This window comes from Artibeus jamaicensis, unplaced genomic scaffold (assembly GCF_021234435.1).
Source record: "Artibeus jamaicensis isolate MK-2021 breed Jamaican fruit bat unplaced genomic scaffold, CSHL_Jam_final contig_64, whole genome shotgun sequence".
NCBI lineage: Eukaryota > Metazoa > Chordata > Mammalia > Chiroptera > Phyllostomidae > Artibeus > Artibeus jamaicensis.
The window spans coordinates 6,316,898-6,341,196 of record NW_026521911.1 but is presented as its reverse complement, the minus strand read 5'-3'; the positions used below and the strand labels follow the sequence as shown (position 1 = coordinate 6,341,196).

Sequence of the window (24,299 nt, the reverse complement as noted above, 5' to 3'; positions counted from 1 at the left end):
TCAAGTAGTACCCACTAAACTCCAGTACCTCCCTCTAGTCATCGTGATAATCAGAAATACTCCTTCTAAGAACCTCCAAACTAGGACTTCACAGGCCATTGTAAGAACTTTAACTCAGAGAGATGGAAAGTCAGAAAGTTCTAAGCAAATAAATAACATAAATCACTTATGTCTTGATGACATAATTCTAGCTGCTGTATAGAAAGGAGATGGTGGGTGGATAAGTACAGAAGATGAAAAAACAGTTAAAAGTTAATGCTGTCATCCAGGTGGACAGATGATAGTCGTTTAGACCAGAGTCGAAGTGGTAAGTCTTAAAATGTGGTTGGATCCGGAATATATTTAGAAAGTAGTTTATTCACGTCAATACCAGGGCACATTTAAAAAAAATTATCTTCACTCCTGGCTTGTGTTTTTCCAGAAGTCATATTGGCTACTTTACCTCTGTTAAAGACCTTTGAACTTCTAATATGGTAGGGATTGGTATTTTCTACAAATGGTGTTTCCATTGCTAATTAAAACAGAAAGCAGATTTTAAAAAAATTTACATGAACTTTTATGCTGCTGGTTCAGACATTAGGATTTAGTTAAGCTCTCATAAATGAAAAGAAAATGTCATCTTCCTGGGCACTAGATAGCCTTTTGAGCTTATAGTCTTTAGGGCCAGGGCCATTTAATTGTTTTGGGGAATGGGTTTTTGTTGGATATTGGACATTCATTTTACGGGCGCCATCCTTGAAGGAAGCAGCCCGTGACATCATGGACTTCAGGAGATGCTTTGATCCCCCAAATGATATGAATCTTTTTTGGATAATTTTTTAATGGCATCAGAGTGATTAAGTTTATGTCAATATGTCTTATAATAGATTGTTGTTAAACACCACAGCCAGAGGTGAAGGACAGCCAAGCCCTTCTGTCCCCAGTGTCAGGAACTTGCTTTGCTCCGTGCAGCAACTGCAAGAAAATGTTGTTTTTGAAATTGCTGGTGGGATTCAATTTTTGCATTGGGAGGAGGTATGGAAAACAAGGGACTAGATTTCATCAGACATTTGATAAGGATTCAAGATGTTTAGTACAGTTTTGTTTTATAAATATTTATTGAGTACCTACTGTGTTTAGTGGTAACCAAGTCCTTTCAGAGGGATAAAAGAAATATTAAATAGTTCTTGCCAAGAAGGAGCTTATATTGCAGTTGAGGAGATGAGCGCATACAAAGCTGAGTACTATTATAAAGTAATATATGATTAAGTGATAAAAAGTGGGTATTATTTCTCAATTATTTCTCAGAGGGAGAGGGCCATTGTGTTCTAGGGGGGAAGTATAGCATTAGCGAACACTCAACATAAGAATGATTAAGGCAAAATGAGAGCAACAGGACCAGTTGAGTTTGAAGGGTATTATCAATATGTTTCTCTATTTTTGAATGTTTTTAATGGAGAGTAATAGGAAAGAAGCCCCCAAAAGTATGGTAAGTTAGGACAAAGTAGAGGACATTCCGCAGAACCAGTGAGGACTGTGAGCGTGGGAAAGAGTTGATGGAAGCAGCAAAGACAGATTAGAAGAGGAAGAGGTGGGAGAGGAGGAGGGAGTAGGCCATTGGCATTAAGTGTAGATATCAGTGATAGTCACGAGGTCTCGGTAGCAATTGTGAACATAGGAGGGAGCAAAGTAAAATTTTTTAGGTGTTAAAGGGAAGGAAAGGGTTTGGAACCGATACTTCATGATCAGAAAGGGCTAAAAGGGGAATGTTTCAGATAAGCAATATTCTAAATTTACTGTGACTACTTGAACATTTCCCTTTTACCACCTCGTCCCAAGATTCTTTTTACTTCGTTTCATAAGTGGTATAAAGTATTTATTTAGTTGATATGTACGAATGGTTTAGGGACTGTCACCCTTAGAAAGTAAATAACAAAGGTTATCAAGCGACATAAGAGTTTATTTGGGAATAACAGAGGAACAGCAGCTTGGGACGTGCAAGCTATGGCGAACCATAGGCAAGATCAAAAGGAAGATCCACTTTTACTGAGTTTGAAGAGCAGATTTGCGGAGGGTTGTTTTGAAAAGGAGTCCATTGGTGGAGAACAAGAGTTTGAAGTTTTGGCATTTTCTTATTGGCAGGGGGCAGAGAGGGCAGTGGGCACTGAGGCGAGAAGGGAAAAAACGGCCTTCTTCCTGCTGGTTAAGTAAGATGCAGTGAAGCCTCCCTCTGTGGCTGCCCGAGTCCAGTTTAGATGAGGTTTCCCTATTCATTTACACAGGGCTTAACTCTGGCAGTTGATGTCCCTTCTTACGGAAAAGGCCAGAAAACAGGGTGAGAAGGTAGGTAATGGTCTGGGACCACATCATATCCACCTTTATAACCCCAGTCTGACAACTAATAAGCCCAAATTAATATTTTATTAAAGATAGTGAAGAAAATGTTACATTTTTTCCTGACCTCTTCACATGTAGCAGCAAATCTGACTTTTAGGCATTTGCAGTGTTTTTCTCCTGAAAGAAAAAAAACACCTTTTATTTTGCACCAGCCTCACTCTGGTATTACAGACTCCAGACCCCTTTTCTGGGTTCTCCCCTTGCCTTGCTGTTCTTACTTTCTCAGACTGCTCAGCAGGAAAGCAGACTGTTTACAAACAGTCTGAGCTAGCAACTTCCTTTCCTGCTGATCAGATAGTTGCCCGAAGGAAACCTTTCTCCGAGCTGAGAGTGGGTGTTCTAGTTAGTGGGTGTTCTGGAATGTAAATGGATCCTTATTTTAAGAAAGATTAATTTTATACTAGAAGTTCAGTGTACACACACCAGGGTACAACATTTGTGGCCATTAGAAAGGAAACATAAACTGGACTTAATTAGAAATTATTAGAGCTGCGAAAAGGCCTACTTAGATGATTTGTTAATAATAGGAGGGTCTGAACACCAACACACCCAGCCATGGAGACTGCAGTTTATTAGGTCTGTTTGGACTGTGGTTTTTTTGGTGAGGTACAGTCTGACTGTAGCTGAGGAGATGGGCCCATGTACAGGACGCCTTAATGCATGATCCAACAATGAGTGTTGGAGGAAACAGGTTTTTACTTACAGGGGTGAAACTTTGGGGTGGGGGTGTGGGCAAGAGCACTTCTGCTCAGAGCCCTGTTCTCCCACGAGACATGGCACTTCCCTTACTCCCCACTGCACTATAAGCCCGAAAACAAGCCCAATAGTTCCCCATATTTTTATCTGTGCTTAACCCAGCTGTGCAAACAGTTCTCTATTTCCTCTAAAAAGTAGTTGTGGGTTTTAAAGGCACCATCCTCTTGCAGCTGTTCTCCCCTTCAGTATCTGGGGTACAGTGTCCTCAGCCTCCTTGTAATAGTCCAGGAAAGTATGTGCCGTGTTATGGTGAAGTCCAGGAAAGGCACAAGTCCCAAGAGAGTGGCATTTCCATGTGTCCCGAGTCCCAAGAGTCCAGATAGTCTGAGCCTGTGAGGCAGCAGGTCAGCATCTTGTAAGGCAGAGTCCTTGGTGGCTTTGGAGTTGGCTCCATTGGGCACAATGAGAACAGATGCATGCCATTCTCTCCCTTACTACACCAGGCTGCATGGCGGCGGAATCCTGACTACAAGCTGCCCGGCTGCTGCATCGTGGCCCTTCTCTACACTCACTCCATCCACATGGCTCCTGTCTCACTACCAGAAGCATGGCTGAATCACCCCGGTTTCAGACCACCCTCAGTTTAAACCCTGACCCGGAGCTTCCTATGTGACCTCCTATGCAGCTCCTCCCTTAATGAGCTACATTTGCCAGTTTCCCACATTGTTTACATTCTTTCGGCTGCCATCTTTTGTTGGGGCCAACATGACTGACTCAGTGATGCAGGGGGAAGCCCCCACGGCTATGTCATAAGTCCCCGTGCATTTTGAAAGTCAGGTACACACCTTTTGCCCCAGGGCAGTAGCACAACTAAAAACTAGCTACTAACTTGCCATAGATATGCAGAGTATCTCAAGCTATATCATCCACTCCCCCCATCCCTCAACCCCCAAGTATGGGCTGTGGGGAATTTTGGGAGGCCCTCGCTTTGCTCCCCATTTCATGACAGCATGCCAGGGCAACTTCTGTAGCATGACAGCAGCCCCTTTTGAGACACAACTTGATGGGGAACATAAAACTACCAAACCACAAATCTGTGGGGACTGTATGACAGATTTAACTAAAGTTCCTGGGTTTTGTTTTATAGGATCTGAATTTCATACTTTCCAGAGAGTGATAGTCTTTTCTATGAAAGCATTTTGAATCCAATAGCAGTATTTCTTCTTCCCAGGATAAAAATAAGAGAGCAACCTGGTATATTAGAGCAATGATTATCCTAGAAGCTAAAAAATCTGGATTCTATGACTGGTCTTGCCAAAACTTGGTGTTGTATGACATTTGGCCTAATGTTTAACACAACATTTTAAAGCTTTAGGGAGATAGATAGATTAGATAGATAGATAGATAGATAGATAGATAGATAATCTTACATTAAGTTCTCATCTCTGTCGAATGTTCTTTGATTCTTTATCATCCATGTAACAAAAAGCATAGCCTCTATAAAACCCTTAATTTTGGAGTGAAGGAAGAAAACAGGATATTCACTGATTATGTGGAGCGTACGATGGTGAGCACTCTTCCCTTTCTTCATACTCTTCAAAGGAAATTGCAGATGAGGGTAAACAGGGCAATGACGTGCTATTTTGACTTTATACCTTTTAGGTGTCTGTGCAATGCTTCCTCTTTATGCTTTCTGATCTCAACTGTTTCTTTCTGGAATTATGAGTAAACAGAATAGGGGAAATGTGGGGGTGGAGGGACAAAATAGAAGATGGAAAAAGAGTGAAAGGGGATAGAGAGCATGTGGGTGCTTCAGTGACCGTGGAAGTCGGATGAATTTTCCACCGTTGGTTATCCTCCTTCCCAGTCCAGCTGACCGCCGTCGGCCCCCGTCCCGCTGCGTGTTTTACAAGGAGGCAGAGTCGGGCTTTTGTGGGCTTTTCTGTTTCATTCCCTTGTGATTTAAAAACTATTCAGCTGTATTCTGCTCTGAGAACAGATATCTGGAAGGCAATTCAAAATATTTACTTCATCTTTTATTGGAAATCCTCAAAAAAAACGGGGAGGATTTTAGACCCCATGATGATGAAACTCACTGGGATACACACATTTTGAAATTTTTGGTAGTTCCTGGTTTTCCTTTTCTTGCTTCTGCATTTTTTGTCTTTCAGTGGCAGAATAACGTAGCAAAAAAAGAATTTTCTGTTGTACAGGATTTTCTGTTGCACTATTAAACTGCATGTAATCTGGGAAAAGTTAGTTGAATCATAATATTAAGGGAGGGAGGGAATTTAAAATTCATCCATTGTGATTTTCAAATGAATTTGCTCAGAAATCTTTTTCAAACATAATCTTATGGGAAGACCCAATATATACACTAGATAAAAGTAATTAATGGCCGTGTTTATCAGGCAGCTCGTCTGTGGTGGTCGATGATTTCATGCTCATCACCCATATGAATCTCTAAAAGAACATTAGAAAATTGGGAGATTGCAAGAGAAGTCTTGGTGAAGTCGGGCTTCACACAGGCTGCAGGACAGCCTTGACGCCTGCCCACCGGACGCCCCTGCAGACTTCCAGTGTGTGCACCAGGGAGCATTATTACCACCGCTGAGAAGCACTAACTTGTAATCATCCCTCTAGTAATCTTAGCCAATTCCAAGGTGTCGTATACCATCGACATATTTATTCACAACTACAGAGTTTTATCTCTAGCCCCAGCCTCTCTTTCTGAACTGCAGGTTTATAGAAGCAACTGCCTAGTGGACTTGTTTCCTATGACGTCCAATATACATTCTGACATAATATGTCTTAAATATCTCTTTGATTTTTTTTCCCTTCAAAGCCTCTTCCACTTCTCATCTTTCCCATCTCTGTAAAAGTTAGTGCTGTCTCCTCAGTTGATTAAGTTAAAAACCTCCTGGCTGGTGTAGCTCAGTGGATTGAGCACGGGCCTGTGAACCAGATGATCGTGGTTAGATTCCCAGTCAGGGCACATGCCTGGGTTGCAGGCCAGTTCCCAGCAGGGGACACACGAGAGGCAACCATACATTGATATTTCCCTCCCTCTCTCCTTCCCTTCCCCTCTAAAGATAAATAAATAAAATTTTAAAATAAATAAATAAATACCTAACACTGAATTACAATTCATGTTTTCCCTACCTGTCTTTTTTAACCCCACATCCAATTTATCAATAAATTCTATTAACTTAGCTAAACAGAATTCTCAATTGCTGCATTTCTGTTCCACTGTTTCCTGTCTAATTTAAGACACTGTCTTTTCTCCTATTACCTATTCTCCACTCAGACACTAGTGTAATCTTAATACATATCATGCCCACACCCCGAAAACATTTTAGTGGTTTCTCTGTGTTCTTAAAACCAAAACTCCTTACTATGATCTATAAAGAAACTACAGTGATCTCACTGTTGCCTACCTCTCCAACAGAATCTTTTAATACTCTCTAATGCTTGATCTTCTCAAGCTACAGTAATCTACCTTGTACTCCTTGATTATATGAAGCCGCATCCTGCCTCTGATCTCATGGCTGTTCTTTGTACCTGGAATATTCTTCCCAGTACAGTATGACAAATGCATTCTCACGGAGGGAAGAAAGAGAAGGAAAGGAACGTTGATTAGTTGCCTCTCATACATGCCCCAACCAGGAACCGAACCCGTAACCCAGGCATGTACCCTGACTGGGAATTGAACTGGCAACCTTTAGTTGTGCAGGACAACACTGGCCCACTGAGACACACAGGGCAGGGTCATCTTGTTTCTTTACGTGTTCATTTTCTTTGTTTCCCATTAGGCAGTGTAATCTCTCACAGAGAGCTGTGTAATTCGTCGCTCCGTCTCCGCTGTCTAATACGGTGTCTGGATGAATGAATGCACATGTATTTACAGGCTAGTGTGGAAGTACACAGGAGGGTCATCTTTCCTGTCTAGGCACGGAGCGGGCGACCTCTGGGAAGAGGGAGCAGGTATACTGTGTATGAAGACTCAGAGGTTCACAAAAACGTATTATAGTTGGACATGACTAGACTGTACAATGTGAGTGTGAATTAGAGCGAGAAAGCTTTAGAAGGTAAATGCCAGAAATTGAAGTTTCTTTTACACTACGAGTTCAAGGGAGGCTATGGGGAACCATCAGAGAATTTTTGTACTGTGTTCAAAGTAATAAAAATTTCAGTTTTATGAAAATTGACCTGGCAGGTAGTTTGAGGTTTGATCGGAGGTTTTTGGACACCTTCTGTTTATTAAGGCTTTGTCCGAACATGGCCTTGATTATGTTAAGAAACTCATTTTGCTTCCTGCTGGGGAGTGTTTGCTGTTCTGTAGACCCCTTCACACTAAAAATTGTGGAGGATCCCAAAGAGCTTTTTGTTTATGAGAGTTTTATTCTATTGATATTAGTTATAATCAGAAATCAGAACTGAGACAAAAGTTTAAATATGACTTCACTTAAAATTAACTAATAAACTCATTATACTTTATTATTATTTTTTAAATATTTTATTTATTTATCTTTAGAGGGGAAGGGAAGGAGAGAGGGAGAGAAACATCAGTGTATGATTGCCTCCTGTGTGTGCTCCTCTGGGAATTGGCCTGCAACCCAGGCATGTGCCCCGACTGGGAATTGAACCGCGATCATCTGGTTCGCAGGCCCATGCTCAATCCACTGAGCTACGCCAGCCAGGGCTAAACTCATTATATTTTAGCATAAATAAACAGTTTCTAGGAAAGATAAGTATATTTTCTAAAACACAAAGAATTAGTGAGAACAGTGATATTTTATGTGTTTGCACATCTCATTAATGTCTGACATAATACATCCGGATTCTCTTCCATTCACATTCAGTCTGTTGCAGTCCGTTGTTTTGGATGAAGTATATTAAGAAAACCTGCTTGTTTCGGCAGCACATGTACTAAAATTGGAATGATACAGAGAAGATTGGCATGGCCCCTGCACAAGGATGACACACAAATTTGTGAAGTGGTCCATGTTTTTATATAACCAGAGAAACCGAAATACAGAACAGGCTGACAGTGACCAGAGGGGAGAGGGGAGGGAATTTCAGGGAAAAGGGGAAGGGTTTGCAGGAACAAGTATAAAGGACACGTGGACAATAATAAGGGGTGTGGGTGTTGGGCTAGGGTGGGGGGAGGCAGAAAACTGTACTTGAACAACAATTTTAAAAAAGGGAAAGGAAAAGAAGAAGAAAATCTAGCCTAACACAGATAAGTATAGTGGGAAAAAAGGCACATTCTAATAGCCTTTTCATATTATTGTGGCTATTCTTTGATACAATGCCACCACTCAACAAATGGTAGTTTCTTACAGATTAGTTACAATGTAGAGTCTGTGCTCATGGTAATATCCTCATCTCTGTGCTGGCCTTTGCTTGTACCTGGAACATTATTACTACAACAGATACATTTTCATCCTTTCATACTGTTACATTGAAATCCTTTGGTACAGCTTACAGTTTGAACGGGTCTTTTACCAATACATAATTGTGTAACATCATACATTTATGTAGATAATATTGGTAATCTGAGTTACATAGACCTTTCTATTTTGACACATTTCATGTAATATCAAAAAAATCATATTCATTAATATCACTCTCAATCTTATCAGAAAAGTCTTTAAAGACCAGGAAGCTATCAAGCTCACAGTGGTAAATTCACATTTTCCAAAATCCCAATTTTTGCTTGAAAGCTCACATTTTATCATTGGCTAAACATGCTGTCAGTAGTTTTCCCTTCCAATAGGCTCCCTTCACTTAGTTTTGAACAAAGGTCAGCGACGTGTCCAGACTGAATGATGTCAGTCACTCTTTCCAGTAAAATTACTGTTCTGTGAGACATAAAGCAGCCTGTTCACCTTTCACCTCAGACAGTCACACCAGTGCTTTTCCCTGAGGCAGCAGCTGTGCTTCTGTGTGCAGCACAGGTGCTTCACGTGGGCTTCCCTTGTCGTCACACCGGGTGTTAAAAAGACACTATGTTCTTTAGTTCTCTTTCCGATGGTTTGTTCTTGGTGTACAGAAACCCGACCGATTTTTTATGTATTAATTTTGTAGCCTGCAATTTTATTGAGTTTGTTTATAGTTCATCCAAAAACTGGAAGGAGTCGTTAAGGCTTTCTATATATACTGTCATGTTATTTGCAAATAGTGACAGTTTTACTTCTTCCTCTATAATATAGATGCCTTTTCTTTCTTTCTTTCTTTCTTTCTTTCTTTCTTTCTTTCTTTCTTTCTTTCTTTCTTTCTTTCTTTCTTTCTTTCTCCTCTTCCTTCCTTCCTTCCTTCCCTCCCTCCCCTCCCTCCCTCCCTCCCTCCCTCCCTCCCTCCCTCCCTCCCTCCCTCCTTCCTTCCTTCTTCCTTCCTTCCTTCCTTCCTTCCTTCCTTCCTTCCTTCCTTCCTTCCTTCCTTCCTTCCTTCCTTCCTTCCTTCCTTATTGCCCAACTGTTCTGGCTGGAACTTCCAGTGCTGTGTTGAATTAAAATAGTGAAGTGGACATCCTTGTCTTATTCCTGATTTTAGAGGAAAGGCTTTCAGCTTTTCACTATTAAGATGTTACCTATAGGATTGTCATGTATGACCTTTATTATGTTGAGGTACATTCCCTCTAAGCCCAATTTGTTGAGATTTTTTTATCATGAAAAGATATTGGGTTTTGACAGACTTTTTTTCCACCCCTATTGAGATGATTTTATGATTTTCAGATTTCATTTTGTTGATGTGGTGTATCCCTGTAACTGAGCAGACTAGGGCTCATAGCACATGGCACCTTGATGTGTGACCCAACAATTAGTGTTGGAGGAAAAAGTTTTTATTTACAGGATTCCAACCTTGAGGAGGCTGGGAGCACTCCAGCTCAGAGCTCCGTTCCCCCAGGACACCCAGCACTTCCTGCTCCCCACCACACTACAAGCCAAAACCAAGCCCAGCAGTCCCCCATCTCCTTATCTGTTCTTAAGCCGGCTGTGCAAACAGGTCTCCATCCCCTCTGGAATGTGCTCTTGTGGGTTTCCGAATTGCCATTCTCTCACAGCAGCTGTCTCCTTCAGGATCGGGGTATGTTGCCCTCAGCCTCCATGTAGCAGCCTGGGAAAACACGTGTGATGTTGCACTGGATCGTGGTGAAGTCCAGGAGAACACACATCCCAAGACAGTGGCTTCTCTGTCCGTCCTCCAGAGAAACTGCGCTCAGCATTCCCCAGTCACAGTTCCGCATTCCAGCCATCTCCCCTAGTCTCTGCTTGGTTCTGCAGGTTCTCGGAATTCCCAGGTCCATCGGGTTTGCTGGTTCTTCTCCGGGCTCCACCAGTTCACTCCTTACTTCTTTCAGACCACATGCCTACTGCTTCCTCTCCTCTCCCAGGGTGGGCCAACCCCTTCCACGTGGCTACCTCCCTTTCAAAACTGCATGGCTGCATCTTTCTTTCTTGCATGGTGAACCAGCCCTGTTCTTTCTCTGCCCACCCTTATCTAAATCCTGACCCAGAGCTTCTTACATGACCTCACCTCCAGCTCCTTCCACAAAGTGCTACCTTTACCATTTCCCCTGTGTTTTTTTACCTTCTTACGGCTGCCACCTTTAGTCTGGGCAAAGGTACCCCATGACATGGGAGCCTCTGCCTCCCTGCGCTCCAGCAGACACAGTGGAAGTCTCCCCTGCTATGTCACAAGTTGCTACCTATTCCGAAAGTCCTGTACTCCTTTTGCCCCGGGGCAGCAGCCCACTTCCCGAAGGAAAGACAGGTTATCCACTTGCCATTGTAATGCAGAGTATCTTTTTAAAAAGTATCATCTCCTTCCCCTGTCCCCCAGCCATGGGCTGTGGGGAATTCTAGGGGGTCCTCATTCTGTACCCTGTTATATCACATTGATTGATCTGTGGATGTTGAACCATCTTTGCATTCCTGGAATTAATCACACTTGACCTCGGTGTATAATCTTTTGAATGTGTTGTTTGAATGTGTTTGGTTTACTACTATTTGTTAAGGATTTTTATATCTTTGGTTCATCATGAATATTGATCTGTATTTATGTTTTCTTGTCTTTGTCTAGCTTTGGTATTTTCAGGGTAATGCTGCCCTCTAAAAATGAGTTTGGAAGTGTTCCCTCCTCATTTATTTATATATTTTGAAGAGTTTGAGTAAATTGGTATTACTCCTTCCTTAAATATTTGGTAGAATTTAAGAGTGAAGCCATTTGTTCCTGGAGTGTTCTTTTTTGGGAGGTTTTTGGTTACTGATTCAGTCTCCTTACTAGTAATGGGTTTGTTCAGATTGTCTATTTCTTCTTGATTCAGTGTGGGCCAGTCGTATGCAGGTAGGAATTTAAGCTGTGTCTCTTTTTTTCTTGTTAAGTCTAGCTAATGGTTTGTCTATTTTATTTATGTTTTCAAAGAAAATCAACTCTTAGCTTCATTGATCTCTTCTGTTGTCTTTTTAGTTTCTATTTTTTGTGTTCAATATAATTATTATTTTAAATGTATATTTATTATGTTATTGCAGTTGTCTCATTCCCCCCCCCACTCCCCTTCTCCCTGACCTCTCTTCCCACCCACATTCCCCTCTTTAGTTCATGTCCATATATAAGTTCTTTGGCTTCTACATTTCCTATACTACTCTTAACCTCCCCTTGTCTATTTTGTACCTACCATTTATGCTTCTTATTCCTGCAACTTTTCGCCTGTTCTCCCCCATCCCACTCATAACTTTTCATGTGATCTCCATTTCTGTGATTCTTTTACTGTTCTATTTGTTTGCTTAGTTTGTTTTTGTTTCTCTTTTTTTTTTAGTTTCAGTTGTTGATAGTTGTGAGTTTGTTGTCATTTTGCTGTTCATATTTTTTATCATCTTCTTTTTCTTATATAAGTCCCTTTAACATTTCCTTTAATAAGGACTTGGTAATGAAGAACACTTTATCTTATCTGGGAAGCACTTTATCTGCCCTTCCATTCTAAATGAAAGCTTTGCTGCATAAAGTAATCTTGGATGTAGGTCCTTGCCTTTCATGACTTCATTTTTATTTTCACTTGGATAACTTCCACTGATACTAACTTTGGGCTCAGCTTGTTCTTCTTAGAAAAGTAATGTCATGTTTTGGTGCTCAGGGTAACAGTTATCTTTGGGGAGGGAAGAGAAATTACTGAGGGAGGGACTCTAGAGTCTTGGCAAATGTTGTTACTCCTCTGTCTTGTAATGTGGGTAGTAGCCTCATCGGCATGTATTTTTGTGATAAATCATCAAGCTGTGCATTTTCTGTACTTTTCTTCATGTGTGTTATGTATTACAATAGAAAAATTAGAGAAAAAAGATAACATTAACCGGCTTTTAGTAGTATTTTAGTGAACACTTTTAGTAGAAACATACTATTGTGTCTCATTAAGTAAATTATCAATTTTTAAAGTGCCTTAAACTTTGCTAACTCCTGCTTCAAAAATTGCCCTTTTAAGAGTTTTAACATGTTTAGAAATTAAATTTTTTGTTTATATCCAGTGAGATTATATTCTTCATTGCTAGTATATTATGCCACAGAGTTCCTAATAAGGAATGTTTTAGATAATATAGTGATAATTAAGTAAGCCCTGTTCCTTAGTGTTTATGTAATTTATTGGCTTTATCATCTAATTCTGAAGCTTCTGGGTACATTTACGAAGTGTAAAAAAACAAAACAAAACCCTACATTTCTATTTCTGAGTCTCATCTTTGCAGTAAAGAAGCCAGAGTGAAGATCACATTGTACCCTATATGAATACAAGCAACCTCCTCAGCTTGCTGGTCCTACCTGTATTCCGTCTGAGTTCTTTATCTCACGTATGTTTGCTGAGACTGGTAGGAATGAGATCATTTCTTTTGGCAAATGAATGATATAGCATATTGATCATAGAAATCCATACGCTGGTTGGTTTTTTCTAAAAACAGACTTTACTTTTTAGAGCAGTTTTAGGATGACAGCAAAACTGAGCAAAGATGTAAATATTTCTCGTGTACCCTGCCCCCACGCATGCATAGCCCCCATTATCCACCTCCCCAAACCAGAGGTTGCAGCTGCGACAAATGTTATAGTTGATTATCCTACATCGGGGTGTCAAAGTTATTTTCACCAGGGGCCACATCAGCCTTGCAGCTGCCTTCAAAGGACTGAATGTAATTCTAGGACTGTATAAATGTAACTACTCTTTAACTAGGGGTAGTAGCTCCTTGCTACTCCGAGCAAGGAGCTCGGCGCTGCCACCAGATAGAAACAAGGTGCCAGGCTGGATAAAACAAGGTGGAGGGCTGGATTCGGCCCGCAGGCCTTGTGTTTGCCACCTGTGTCCTACACTGATGCAGCATTGTCACCTGAAGTCCATGGTTTACGTTAGGCTTCACTCTCAGTGTCGTACATTCTGTAGGTTTGGACAAATATATAGTGGCACGTATCCACTGTCGCAGTGTCATGCAGAATAGCTTCACTGCTCTAAACACCCTCCATGTTCCACCTATTAATCCCTCTCCTCCCAGCCCCTGGTAGCCTCTGATCTTTTTATTGTCCCCATAGTTTTGCCTTTTCCAGAATGTCATATACAGTCAACCCTTGAACAATGTGAGGGTCAGGGGTGCTGACCCACTGCACAGTTGGAAATCTGCATATAACTTAAGTCCACCCTCCACATTACATGGGCAGATTCCCATCTGTGAAGGAAAATACAGCCCACCTTTGAACAACACAGATAGGAGTCCATGTAGAAGTGGATCTGTACAGTTCAAGAGTCAATTATAGTTAGAATCATGTAGTGTGTAGCCTTTTTCAAATTGGCTCCTTTCACTTGGCAATATGCATTTGTTTCCTCCATGTCTTTTCATGGCTTGATAGCTCATTTCTTTTCTTTTTAATACTGAATAATACTTCATTATATGGGTATACCCATAGTTTATTTTCCCATTCACCTACTGAAGAACATCTTAGTTGCTTCCAAGTTTTGGCAATTGTGAATAAAGATGCTCTACACATCTGTGTGGACTTCAGCCCCGTTGGATAAATACCAAAGATTGTCATTGCTGGGTATTAGGGCAAGAGTATATTTAGTTTTATAAGAAACTGCTAGACCGTCTTCCAGAGTAGCTGTACCATTTTGCATTCCTACTAGAAATGAATGAGTTTCTATTACTGCACATCCTCGGCAGCATTTGGTGTTATAAGTGTCCTGGATTTTCACCATAATAGGGGTGTGGTAGTATTGACTTGCTTTTAGGTGTGCTTGGCTAGGATACTGCTTTTTAGTCTTTCTCTGTGGATCACATAGTTCGTGCATGCACAACCCCACCCTCAGCCATTGAAATGAGCAGCGGTTAGTTCTTTCAGAATCTCTGAGCCAGTTACCTTTGGAACGCTGGTATACCTGAAGGAGTAAGAAACTTGGGGAAAGTTCTGTAAGTTCCTTCCAACTGTGAACAAACTAATCTGACTAATGAACAACTAAATTAGGACTTGGCTATGCAACCTTTTCAGACATATTCACAAGTTTCAAAACCTGTTAAGATGAAAGCTTCATATTAAATCTCTTTTGTTTCATGGTGTTAAACCATGAAATTAAAAACTATTGTAGTTCCTTGGATACATTGTTTCTTATTTGTTACTGTAACCCTGCCTTTAGCCTCGTACCTGGCACATGATAGTCACTGAAGTATTTGTTCAGTTGAAAAATGAATTGAACTGTGGCTTGGAAATATGGGAGATATCTACATTTGAGATGAAACACAAATTTATTTCTCAGTGGAGAGAGAGAGCTTGGAAAGTCTTCATTCATGTTAATAATTCTAAGGAACACAGTGATCAGAAAAACTTGAAAAACCAGAAATTAAAATATACTGTAAAGTCCCTAAATTAAAACAGTATAGTATTGGTGCACAGATAATCCAGTGGGATACAACTAAAAGCTCAGAAATAGATCCAAGTTTGTATGGATATATATAAAGGTAGTATCTCAACTCACTGAGCTGAGTGGTACCAGGTCAGCTTGGTGGCCGTATAACTGTGTCGACCAGGAATAAGCTGAAGAATTTTTACGTACATTGTGGCAGGCAGAGTAATGTAAATACATGTTTTTCCTCTGTGGAACTTCAGGATAATGATGCTGTGGTAATTTCTGGTAGTTCTAGCACATCAGTAGTCATTTCTGTAATTCTTACAATTATGATGCATACTTTGTGTACTCTTATCCCATCTTTAACATGTCTTTCACCCCCTAAGTATTTTCTCTCATTTGGGAGAAATAGTAGAATATAAAAGAATATAAAGTATAAAGATATTTTGTGAAGTATTGTACTAAAATAAATATTTGGAATCAGAGCCTTTGTTCATTGTGAAAAGTCTTTCTGAACATAAACCATCAAGAATACTTCTTATCGCCATGGCTGGTGTAGCTCAGTGGATTGAGCACGGGCCTGTGAAGCAAAGGGATGCTGGTTAGATTCCCAGTCAGGGCACATGCCTGTGTTGCAGGCCAGGTCCCCAGTAGGGACACATGAGAGGCAACCACACATTGATGTTTCTCTCCCAATCTTTCTCCTTCCCTTCACCTCTCTCTAAAAATAAATAGATAAAATATTTTTTAAAAAAGGATACTTCTTATCTCATTACTTTCACCATACTTACTGATTCTTGTCATTATTGTGTTTTGATAGTACATAAAGTACTTTCATTTTTGTTTTATTTATTATGTTATCTTGTTTTCTTTAAGATACAGAGAAATCTATTCATTTGGAAAGTTGATTTTTAAGTGGGTTATTTTGGATCTTAGAACTCATTTTCCCTTACAGAAATAGGTACTAATTACATTCACAGGGCAGCCATAGACTATTTAATGCATCTGGTGAAATACAGCGACTGTTCATGAAAACGTGTAGAACACTAGTAAGTAAGCAAAACAAGAACAGTGAAACTGAATAAGAAACAGTTTATTTCATACTTGAAGAAAATAGGAGAATGAAAAGTATTGACACAGGGATCATACAGTACTGTGCTCTATATTTTTAAGGGCTGTAAATATTGATTTGTAGTCTTTAAATAATTTTAAACATACTAAAAAGTATTGAGAATAATACAATAAACAACCAAATGCCATCACCCAGCTCAATATTTTGCTTCAGAAACTTTTTTAAATGAATGAAACATGGCATTTTTAGGATAATGTTGATTTTTACTTTGAAGTTTATAGCTCTTATACTGCTTGGTAGAGGTTTGGGTCATTTTGCCACTTGCAAGCATAGAGAGAAGGAACTAAAGACGCTGTCCCAGAGGTGACTAGGGTGGTTTGTGAGAGAGCAGAGGGGTTGTAGAGAATATGTAGTGATATATGCTTCTTTGGAACTGAGTGAGTCACATCCTTGAGAAAGCAGAAGAAGATGAAATGGAATTATGTATATGTATGTATATATAATCTTCAGAATTAGGATGGATGTCAGAATTAGGTAGATGGTGTTGGGAAATTGGGCAAAAGAATGAAGATGTCTTTTGCATTTGGCCGAAAACCATATTTAATTAGGTAGGGCATCTATAAATTATGTGTTCATTGGAAATACATTCTCTATATTTTGCATTTTAAAAAAATTTTTGGAGGTTTTAAGATGATTGGTGATATTAAAGAAAGACCACAGAAAAATACCTACTTACAACTCTACTAGAAAAGCAATAGGAAACTAATAAAAGCAGTATAGTTATGAAAGTTAACATAAGAAATCATTTCTTTCTGTTACACTGCCTGCTCATTGGTACCTATGGTTGTAAACAAACCCACAGCAACAGTGCACTCTTAGACCAGCCGAGCCGTGACACTTCGCGAGCAGCTCTTATGGCTGAATGTGCCGCGCATGCTTTTTGTGCTTTCCCTGCTTGTTCGTCAGACTCTGTCTCCTCTGATCCCTGATTGCCAGGCCCCTCTGCTCACACGTAACATCACTCTTTTGGCCAACAAGTGTTTATGGAACAGTTCCTTGTCTTTGGCACGGGGCTGGGCGCTTAGCATCCCGAGATGTATAAACTTGATTTCTACTCAAAAAACCCAGTATCATTTGACCTTCTCTTCTCTTAGCCTGTCCCAGCTATTGAATTTTAATTCAACATTTTCATTTTAAGTAGTGCAGTGTTAGGTTTTTCTGACAACCTAAGTTCTCCCTGGCATTTGACTTTGTTCTATACTTTGTTCTTGGCTTTTTGATTTTTCTGTCGATGCTAATCAAAGGAATCCATGCTTCTATAGGACAAAAGATAAAATTGTCACTGTTTATATGATAAAGAATACACAGGGAATGAAACCAGTCGTGTGTTTATTTACTTTGAGGACTTGCTGATAATGCCTCAGAATCCAACTTTTTAAATACGGTATTTTAAACTTACTCTTTGAGTGGGTATTGTAGTTTGTAGTTCAGAAGGTACCATTTAACAGTGCAGAAGGGTTCCATCCCACTTTTGCTCCTCGGTGATCTGGGTCCTTCCCCAGAGCCAACCGCTGCTAACTGTCCTGGCGAATCCTGAAAACAGTGTGGCAGTGTCGCGTTGACACTGAGTACTGGAGAAGGACATGCAGTCTGCTCTGGCTGGGTGCATTCTACCATTTTAAAGATTCCTTTTAATTCAGCATTTTGGTCACTATAAACTCTTGGCTATTTTCCAGTTTCCCATAGTTGATTCTGATGGTTTTTACTCATTTTTTTAAGTTTCTCTGTGGAGGGACAGACCTTCAGAACTACCTGTCCCATCATTTTTGTTGCTATGACTCTCAGCAATTACTTTTTAAAACAAATATTTTATAATGTTATTTAGTATCCTGAAATAAAATTTATAGGTAGTATAACTTAATACACACAGTAGTTTTTTAAAAATTAATATAACACATTAATTGTAATATAAAGGAGAAATGAAGTAATTCATTAAAAAGTAGTATGTATTTCACTGTGTAAACATCACATACGATATTGGAAGGCATAATGAAGTAGTGATGTGTTTGTACCTATTCAAGTATAAGTTAGATTTAAGAGGTGTAAAAAGGTCAGATTCCATTTTGTACAAATCCAAGTAATGAAAGGCTAAAATCTAGCCATAAAAGCTAGAATTTTTTATATGTACAGGAAGAGAGAAGTTGGAATAAAACCCCAGTACAAATTATAGACTAAAAAGGTGAAAGAAAGGAGAAAATATAACATTTGTATGAATGGGGCCTTATTTGAAATATAATTATTTAGTAAATAGTAAAGAAATATCAGAGAACATATCTTTATTTTGAAGTCCTAATATGTCAAGTCAAATCATTCAGTCTTGAATATTTAAGTCCTTGGAAACAATATTTTTTTTAGCAATAACGGGATTTTAAAGATGGATTTTGAAAAGGAACAATAGTACAATTGAAACATATAATTTTATTAATGTCACCCCAATAAATTTAATTTATGAAAACACTGATGAATATTTGAAAAAAATCTAAAATTTGGTACATTTAATATCATTATATTATCATTATTAAAAAAAGCAATGAAAGAACATTTAAAACCAATATCAAAGTAGATTTGAAAAATAATAGCCAATTATAAAATAAGTAAATGATTCCAGTTGGTAATTTTTACACTGGATTTCTCACTAATACATGTGCATGTCTGTGTATGATATGCAGTGTTTTTAAAACAACCAGTGGAGCTAAATATGATACCTTCGTTTCATGTGTTTCTATAATTACTGTATTTTTAGGACTATAAGATGCACTGGACCATAAGACACACCTAGGTTTTAGAGGGGGGAAATTTTTTGAAGCAAAAAATGTGGTAAAATGTTTAATAACATGAATAACATAATATTTCATCAATGTAAATATAAATAACCTACATTACTAGCCAGGTAACGTACCACTTAGGTAAGCTACATTCAGACTATAAGACACACCCCCTGTCTTCCCAAACGGGGCGGGGGAGGGGGGGGGCGCATCTTATAGTCTGAAAATACGGTAAGTGTTTGGTCCTAACTTCCTTAAAAGGAGTCTTACATCCTCTATTGCGTATTTAAAGTGGACTTTTATTTATAGTAAGTGTACCATTACAGTAAAACACTTTCAAATAAGTACACAATTGGAAATACAATAGTAAATTAGCTGGCTTCTTTCCAAAAAAAAATTGGTATAATAGTTATAACTTGATGCAGGAACTTTCTTTACTTTTAAATTGTGTTTGAGCTTTAGTTTAACCGTTACAAATGTTGGTTAGCTTGTTTGCTACCCATTTCAAATGGAATTATCACTTGATCTATATTGTAAGTTCATAAAGATTTTTAAATCTAATTACTTATCATGTATTTTAAAGGTAGGGTCCTGCTCTTACCTCCTACTAGTAGTAACAATTAAATGAAATAATGTGTTTAAAAGTTTATAATGTATTTATAAAGATCTGTATTAAGAGCATTATTATTCATAGTAATAACAGTTCTAGAGGCTATTCCCTTAAGAAAATTAAATCTTAAAAATGGGTCAGAATTTTAAGAGATTCTATAATTATTCACATTTAAAATTTTTAATTAATATCTTTTGCCTTGGTTTGACCCTGAGTCAGAATCACTTTTTAGGAAGAAAGGTTATTTTGTGACAAAAGTACTTTTTCATTTGGTTGTTGTATGTTTGGAAAATATGGAGCAAACTTCCTTGACCTAATAAGCACTTCGCAGGCAGCCATTTTCCTCTTAGGTGTGTGCTGAGGACTGCCCTTGCATTTATGAGAGTGACCTGGCCGCCCGGTGTTTAATTGCGTTATGATTTTTAGTTGTGGCATGTATGTGAGTGTGAAAAGTGATCAAAGCATGTAATAGCTTTTTGTGGTTTGTGGTTTTCATTTGCAGCCTTCAAGCAAAATAAAGGTACCTGAGGAGAATTTCTTCAATGTTCCTGCTTTCTTAACTGTCTCGGGACAACTTCACCTAGAAGTGATGTCAGGGTACAGAATTTTCTTTTCTCTTTTGCTTTAATGTACTACTGATTATGGGTTGAGTTGGGAGTAAAATAACGCTTCCTTTCCCAATGCTAAAGCCTAAAAATTGAGATTTGTGTTTAATATTAGTCCATTTGGATTCATCAAAAGTATATTTAGATTGACATGATCTTATTTTATAAAAATCACATTAGTCTGGACTTCTTAGTGAAAAATGTAACACTGGAAATGTGAAACTACAGTTTTTTTCATTTTACTATATTTTTAATAATGAAAATTTAAGTATAATTAATCATGTTATCAAAATAAAGTTATAGTTCACATCTGAACCAGGAATTAGCCCATTTCATTTTTTTAAAAAAAGGTACTCAAAACAAACAGAAGAAAAATATTTTAAATGATTGGTTTACATGAAGAAAATTAACCAACAATGAGAGACATGTGACAGACTAGAAAGTCCTAGAAGTCAAATCACATTAATTTTAGTGACTCTTAAGTCTCTGGAAAGTCTCTATACCCCTTTCAGCCCAGGTTTCTTTTTCTTTCCCTTTTTTTTTCTTTTATTTATTGATGTGAGAGAGAGAAGACTTCATTGTTCCACTTATCTATGCATTCATGCTGGTTTCTTGTATGTGCCCTGACCCTGGATAAACCACTCGGCATATCGGGGCAGCCCTCTAATCATCTGAGGTAGCCTGCCAGGGGTCCGACTTCTTTTTTCTTTAAAACAAGGAATTGGATAGGAAGATTTTTAAAGTCCTGTCCAAATACTATGTTCTGTGATTTTGTCAGTGATTTCTTAATGTTGACTCAACAAGTACTGAGTCTATTATATGCATCTTTGTTTTCTCATAGAGATTGAGACTTAAAAATCTCTTGAAGAAATGGCTCCAGTGAAAACAAGGGAATCTTTACATGCTTCCCATTGTTCTTAAAACGTATAGGTGGGAAAACCCAGGGGAAGTATAATAGAATGGTGTTCGTGTTCTTTTTTTTCCCCTTTTACATACCAGTACTTGACTCAGGATGAGAAAGTCAATGGTGGAATCAAAATGGCCTTCAAAATAACATATACTGTACTTAGATTCTTTCTGATTTATCTTTTAGGCAGAAATATGTATTTGACAATTTCAATAACCAAATAATTGATATTATTGGAATACTGTACAGAAAATCTATCATCATAAAGGCCCTGTGAGATTGTAGGATCTGCAGAGCTGTGGGGGGGCCGGGCATGTTGGGCATGTCATGGAAAGTACCGCATGCCTGACAAAGTGTAGACTTTTAAAATTTTTAATATAAATTATTTTATCCCTTCACCCACCCTCCCCTTTGGCAGCCATCGGGTTATTTTATATATCTATAGGTCTGTTTCTGTTTTGTTTATTTGTTTTGGTTTTTTAGATTCCACATATAAGTTAAAATGATACAGTATTTGTCTTTTTCTTTTTGATTTATTTTACTTAGCATAATACCCTCTAGGCCCATCCATGTTGTCATAAATGACACGCTTTCATTCTGCTTTATTGCTGAGTAATTTTTCATTGTGTGTATTATACAGGGGTGGGCAAAATTAGGTTTCTAGTTATAAGTATGTGAATGAAAGTTTATTCTTGTATCATTATTTATTAATTATTATAAATCTACTTAATTACTGTAAACCTACTTTTGTCCACCCCTATTAAATCACCTCTTATTATTCATTCATCAGTTGATGGACAGCTACATTGCTTCTATATTTTGGTTGTTACTAGTAATGCTGCAATGAACCTAGGGATGCAAGAATCTTTTCAAATTAGTGTTTTCATTTTCTTTGGGTAAGTACCCATCAGTGGAATTGCTGGGTCATATGGCAAGTCTGTTTTTAATTAGTTGAGGAATCTCCATACTGTTTTCTGTAGTGGCTGCACTAATTTACAATCCTACCCACAGTGTATGAGGGTTCCCTTTCTCCACATCCCTGCCAACTCTTGATGTTTGTTGATTTATTCATAATAGCCATTCTGACAGGTGCGACATGATATCTCATTGTGGTTTTTATTTACATGTCCTGATACTAGTGATGTTGAGCATCTTTTCATATGTCTGTCGGTCATCTGTATGTTCTCTTTGGAGAAATGTCTATTCAAGTCCTCTGCCCATTTTTAATCGGATTATTTGAAGGTTTTTGTTTGTTCTGGTGTTAAGCTGTATGAACTCTATATATTTTTAATATTAACTCCTCATTGGATGTATCTTTGGTGAATATCCCTCCCATTCACTAGGTTGTCTTTTGATGATTTCCTTCACTGTGTAGAAACTTTTTAGTTTGATGCAGACTTATTTCTTTTTTTCTTTGTTTTCCTTGCTCAGCAGACACAGCTAAAAAGTTATTGTGAAGAGTGATGTCAAAGAGTTTATTGCCTATGTTTTCTTCTGAGTGTTTGGTGATTTCAGGTCTCACATTTAAGTCTTTAATTCATTCTGAGTTTATTTTTGCATATGGTCTAAGAAAGTGGTCTAATTTCATTTCCTTCATGAATCTGTCCAGTTTTCCCAACACCACTTGTTGAGGAGACTGTCTTTGCCCCATTATATATCCTTGCCTCCAGGAATTGACCAGTTTCTTATGTTTGTCAAAGTGTCATTTTAAAAAGTAAAATATGACCCATTCAAATATTAAGTTAACATGTATCAAGTCTTTTATTTATTAATTACTAAGGGAATAAATAAAATAGTAAGCCTAGTTTACAGAGCATTTGAGCTGTGTATTCATAGACAATTTTATAAAGGAATTTTAGAATAATGTTGCTAGGTTAGTTACAGACTGGTTAATGTCCTATAGACCAATAAACACTGACCTTTGGAATTTTGTGTTCTGACAAATTATTTACAACTCCACCGGACAAAATCTATAAATTCACATGTTACTTTTGTTAACCTGGGATATTTTAGTCAATGAAAATAGAATAATTGAGCAAGTACCTTCCTCTAAGTAATTAAATAACCTCTGAGTGAGTTATTTAATATGGGTCTGTGTCCCCCACATCATATTGAAAGCACGTGCTGTCTACCTTTTGGCCTTATATCCAAGTTTTGGACAGCCTTGTTTCAACAGCCTTTCAGGATTCATTTGTTTTATCTATGAAATTATCTATCTTCCCCTCATATTTCCTACTACATGAAAGATGTAAATTTATGAAATGTTGGTCTCTCTATTGTAATATCACTAGTGGATTAAATATGTTCCCTTTTCCCCAGTAAAGTGCAGTGAAGCACAGAACACAGTGTACAGTGAAACCTGACAAAAGATTAAATTGGCAGAATATGAGGTTTTTGTATTTTTTAATGTGTTATGGAGGGTTTCTAATAATGTCAGTCAAATGTTCCTAGTTTAATATGCATATTTCTAGGACTATTAATATTCAGCACATCATGTCTCAGATTAATGCAGTATTTAATCTCCAATAAGAAATTGTTAGTTTTCTTTCCCTTAGCTTTGTTTTTCTTGAATTTTATTTAGCAGACTTTTAAAATAGAGTAAATGGTAGTTAAATATAAAAGGTTAACATTTTCCAAAAGGATATCCAGGTCTGTTTAGTGGGTTTATGGCTCCATTTTAAAAGTTAATTTTGTTTTTGTTTTAAAATAGACTTTCTATTTTTGAATAATTAGAAGAAAATATTTTATATATCTTTAGAGAGGTGGGAAGAGAGGAAGAAAGAGAGGGAGAGAAACATCGATGTGTGAGGGATACATTAATCGATTGCCTTTCACATGCCCCCAACCAAGGACCCAGCCCACAACCCAGGCATGTGCCCTGATGGGCATCAAACCAGCAACCCTTTGGTTCATAGGCTGGTGCTCAATCCACTGAGCCACACCAACCAGGGCTATTTTTGAATAATTTTTAAATACAGAAAAGTTACAAAGATAGTGAAAACTTTTTATTATACCTCTTACCCAGGTTCTCATAGGTAACATCTTACATTACTATGGTACATTTGTTACAACTAAGAACCCAGTGTTAGTACATTACCATTAACTAATTGGGATTTCACCAGTTTCCCATCAGTGCCTTTTTCCAGGATCCAATTCAGGATCCATTCACCACATTACATTTAGTTGTAATGTAACTCTCTTCTAGTCTGTAACAGTTTTTTAGTCTTCCCTTGTTTCTTGTGACTTGCAAAATATGTCCCAGTCTGGATTTGTTTTTCTCATGATCAGACTGGAGTTATGTGAATTTGGGGGAAGAACACCACAGAGGCAAAATGT

General features: G+C 38.2%; 1 protein-coding gene and 1 non-coding gene across 5 annotated transcripts in view; both read left to right on the top strand.

The window, feature by feature from the left end:
* The window catches only part of NARS2 (asparaginyl-tRNA synthetase 2, mitochondrial), a 117,377-nt gene that overhangs the window by 34,225 nt on the left and 58,853 nt on the right, over positions 1–24,299 (top strand). For 3 of the 4 annotated variants that reach the window (XM_053670801.1, XM_037138547.2, XM_053670802.1), the window contains exon 6: positions 19,954–20,048. The exons of the other annotated variant lie outside the window; for it this stretch is intronic. In XM_053670801.1, coding sequence (XP_053526776.1) covers positions 19,954–20,048 — 95 coding nt within the window. The remainder of the gene's footprint in view (positions 1–19,953; positions 20,049–24,299) is intronic. 4 annotated transcript variants of the gene reach the window in all.
* Positions 7,978–8,084, top strand: LOC119044302 (U6 spliceosomal RNA). Its single transcript, XR_005081576.2, has one exon. It is a non-coding gene; the product is annotated as a U6 spliceosomal RNA (small nuclear RNA).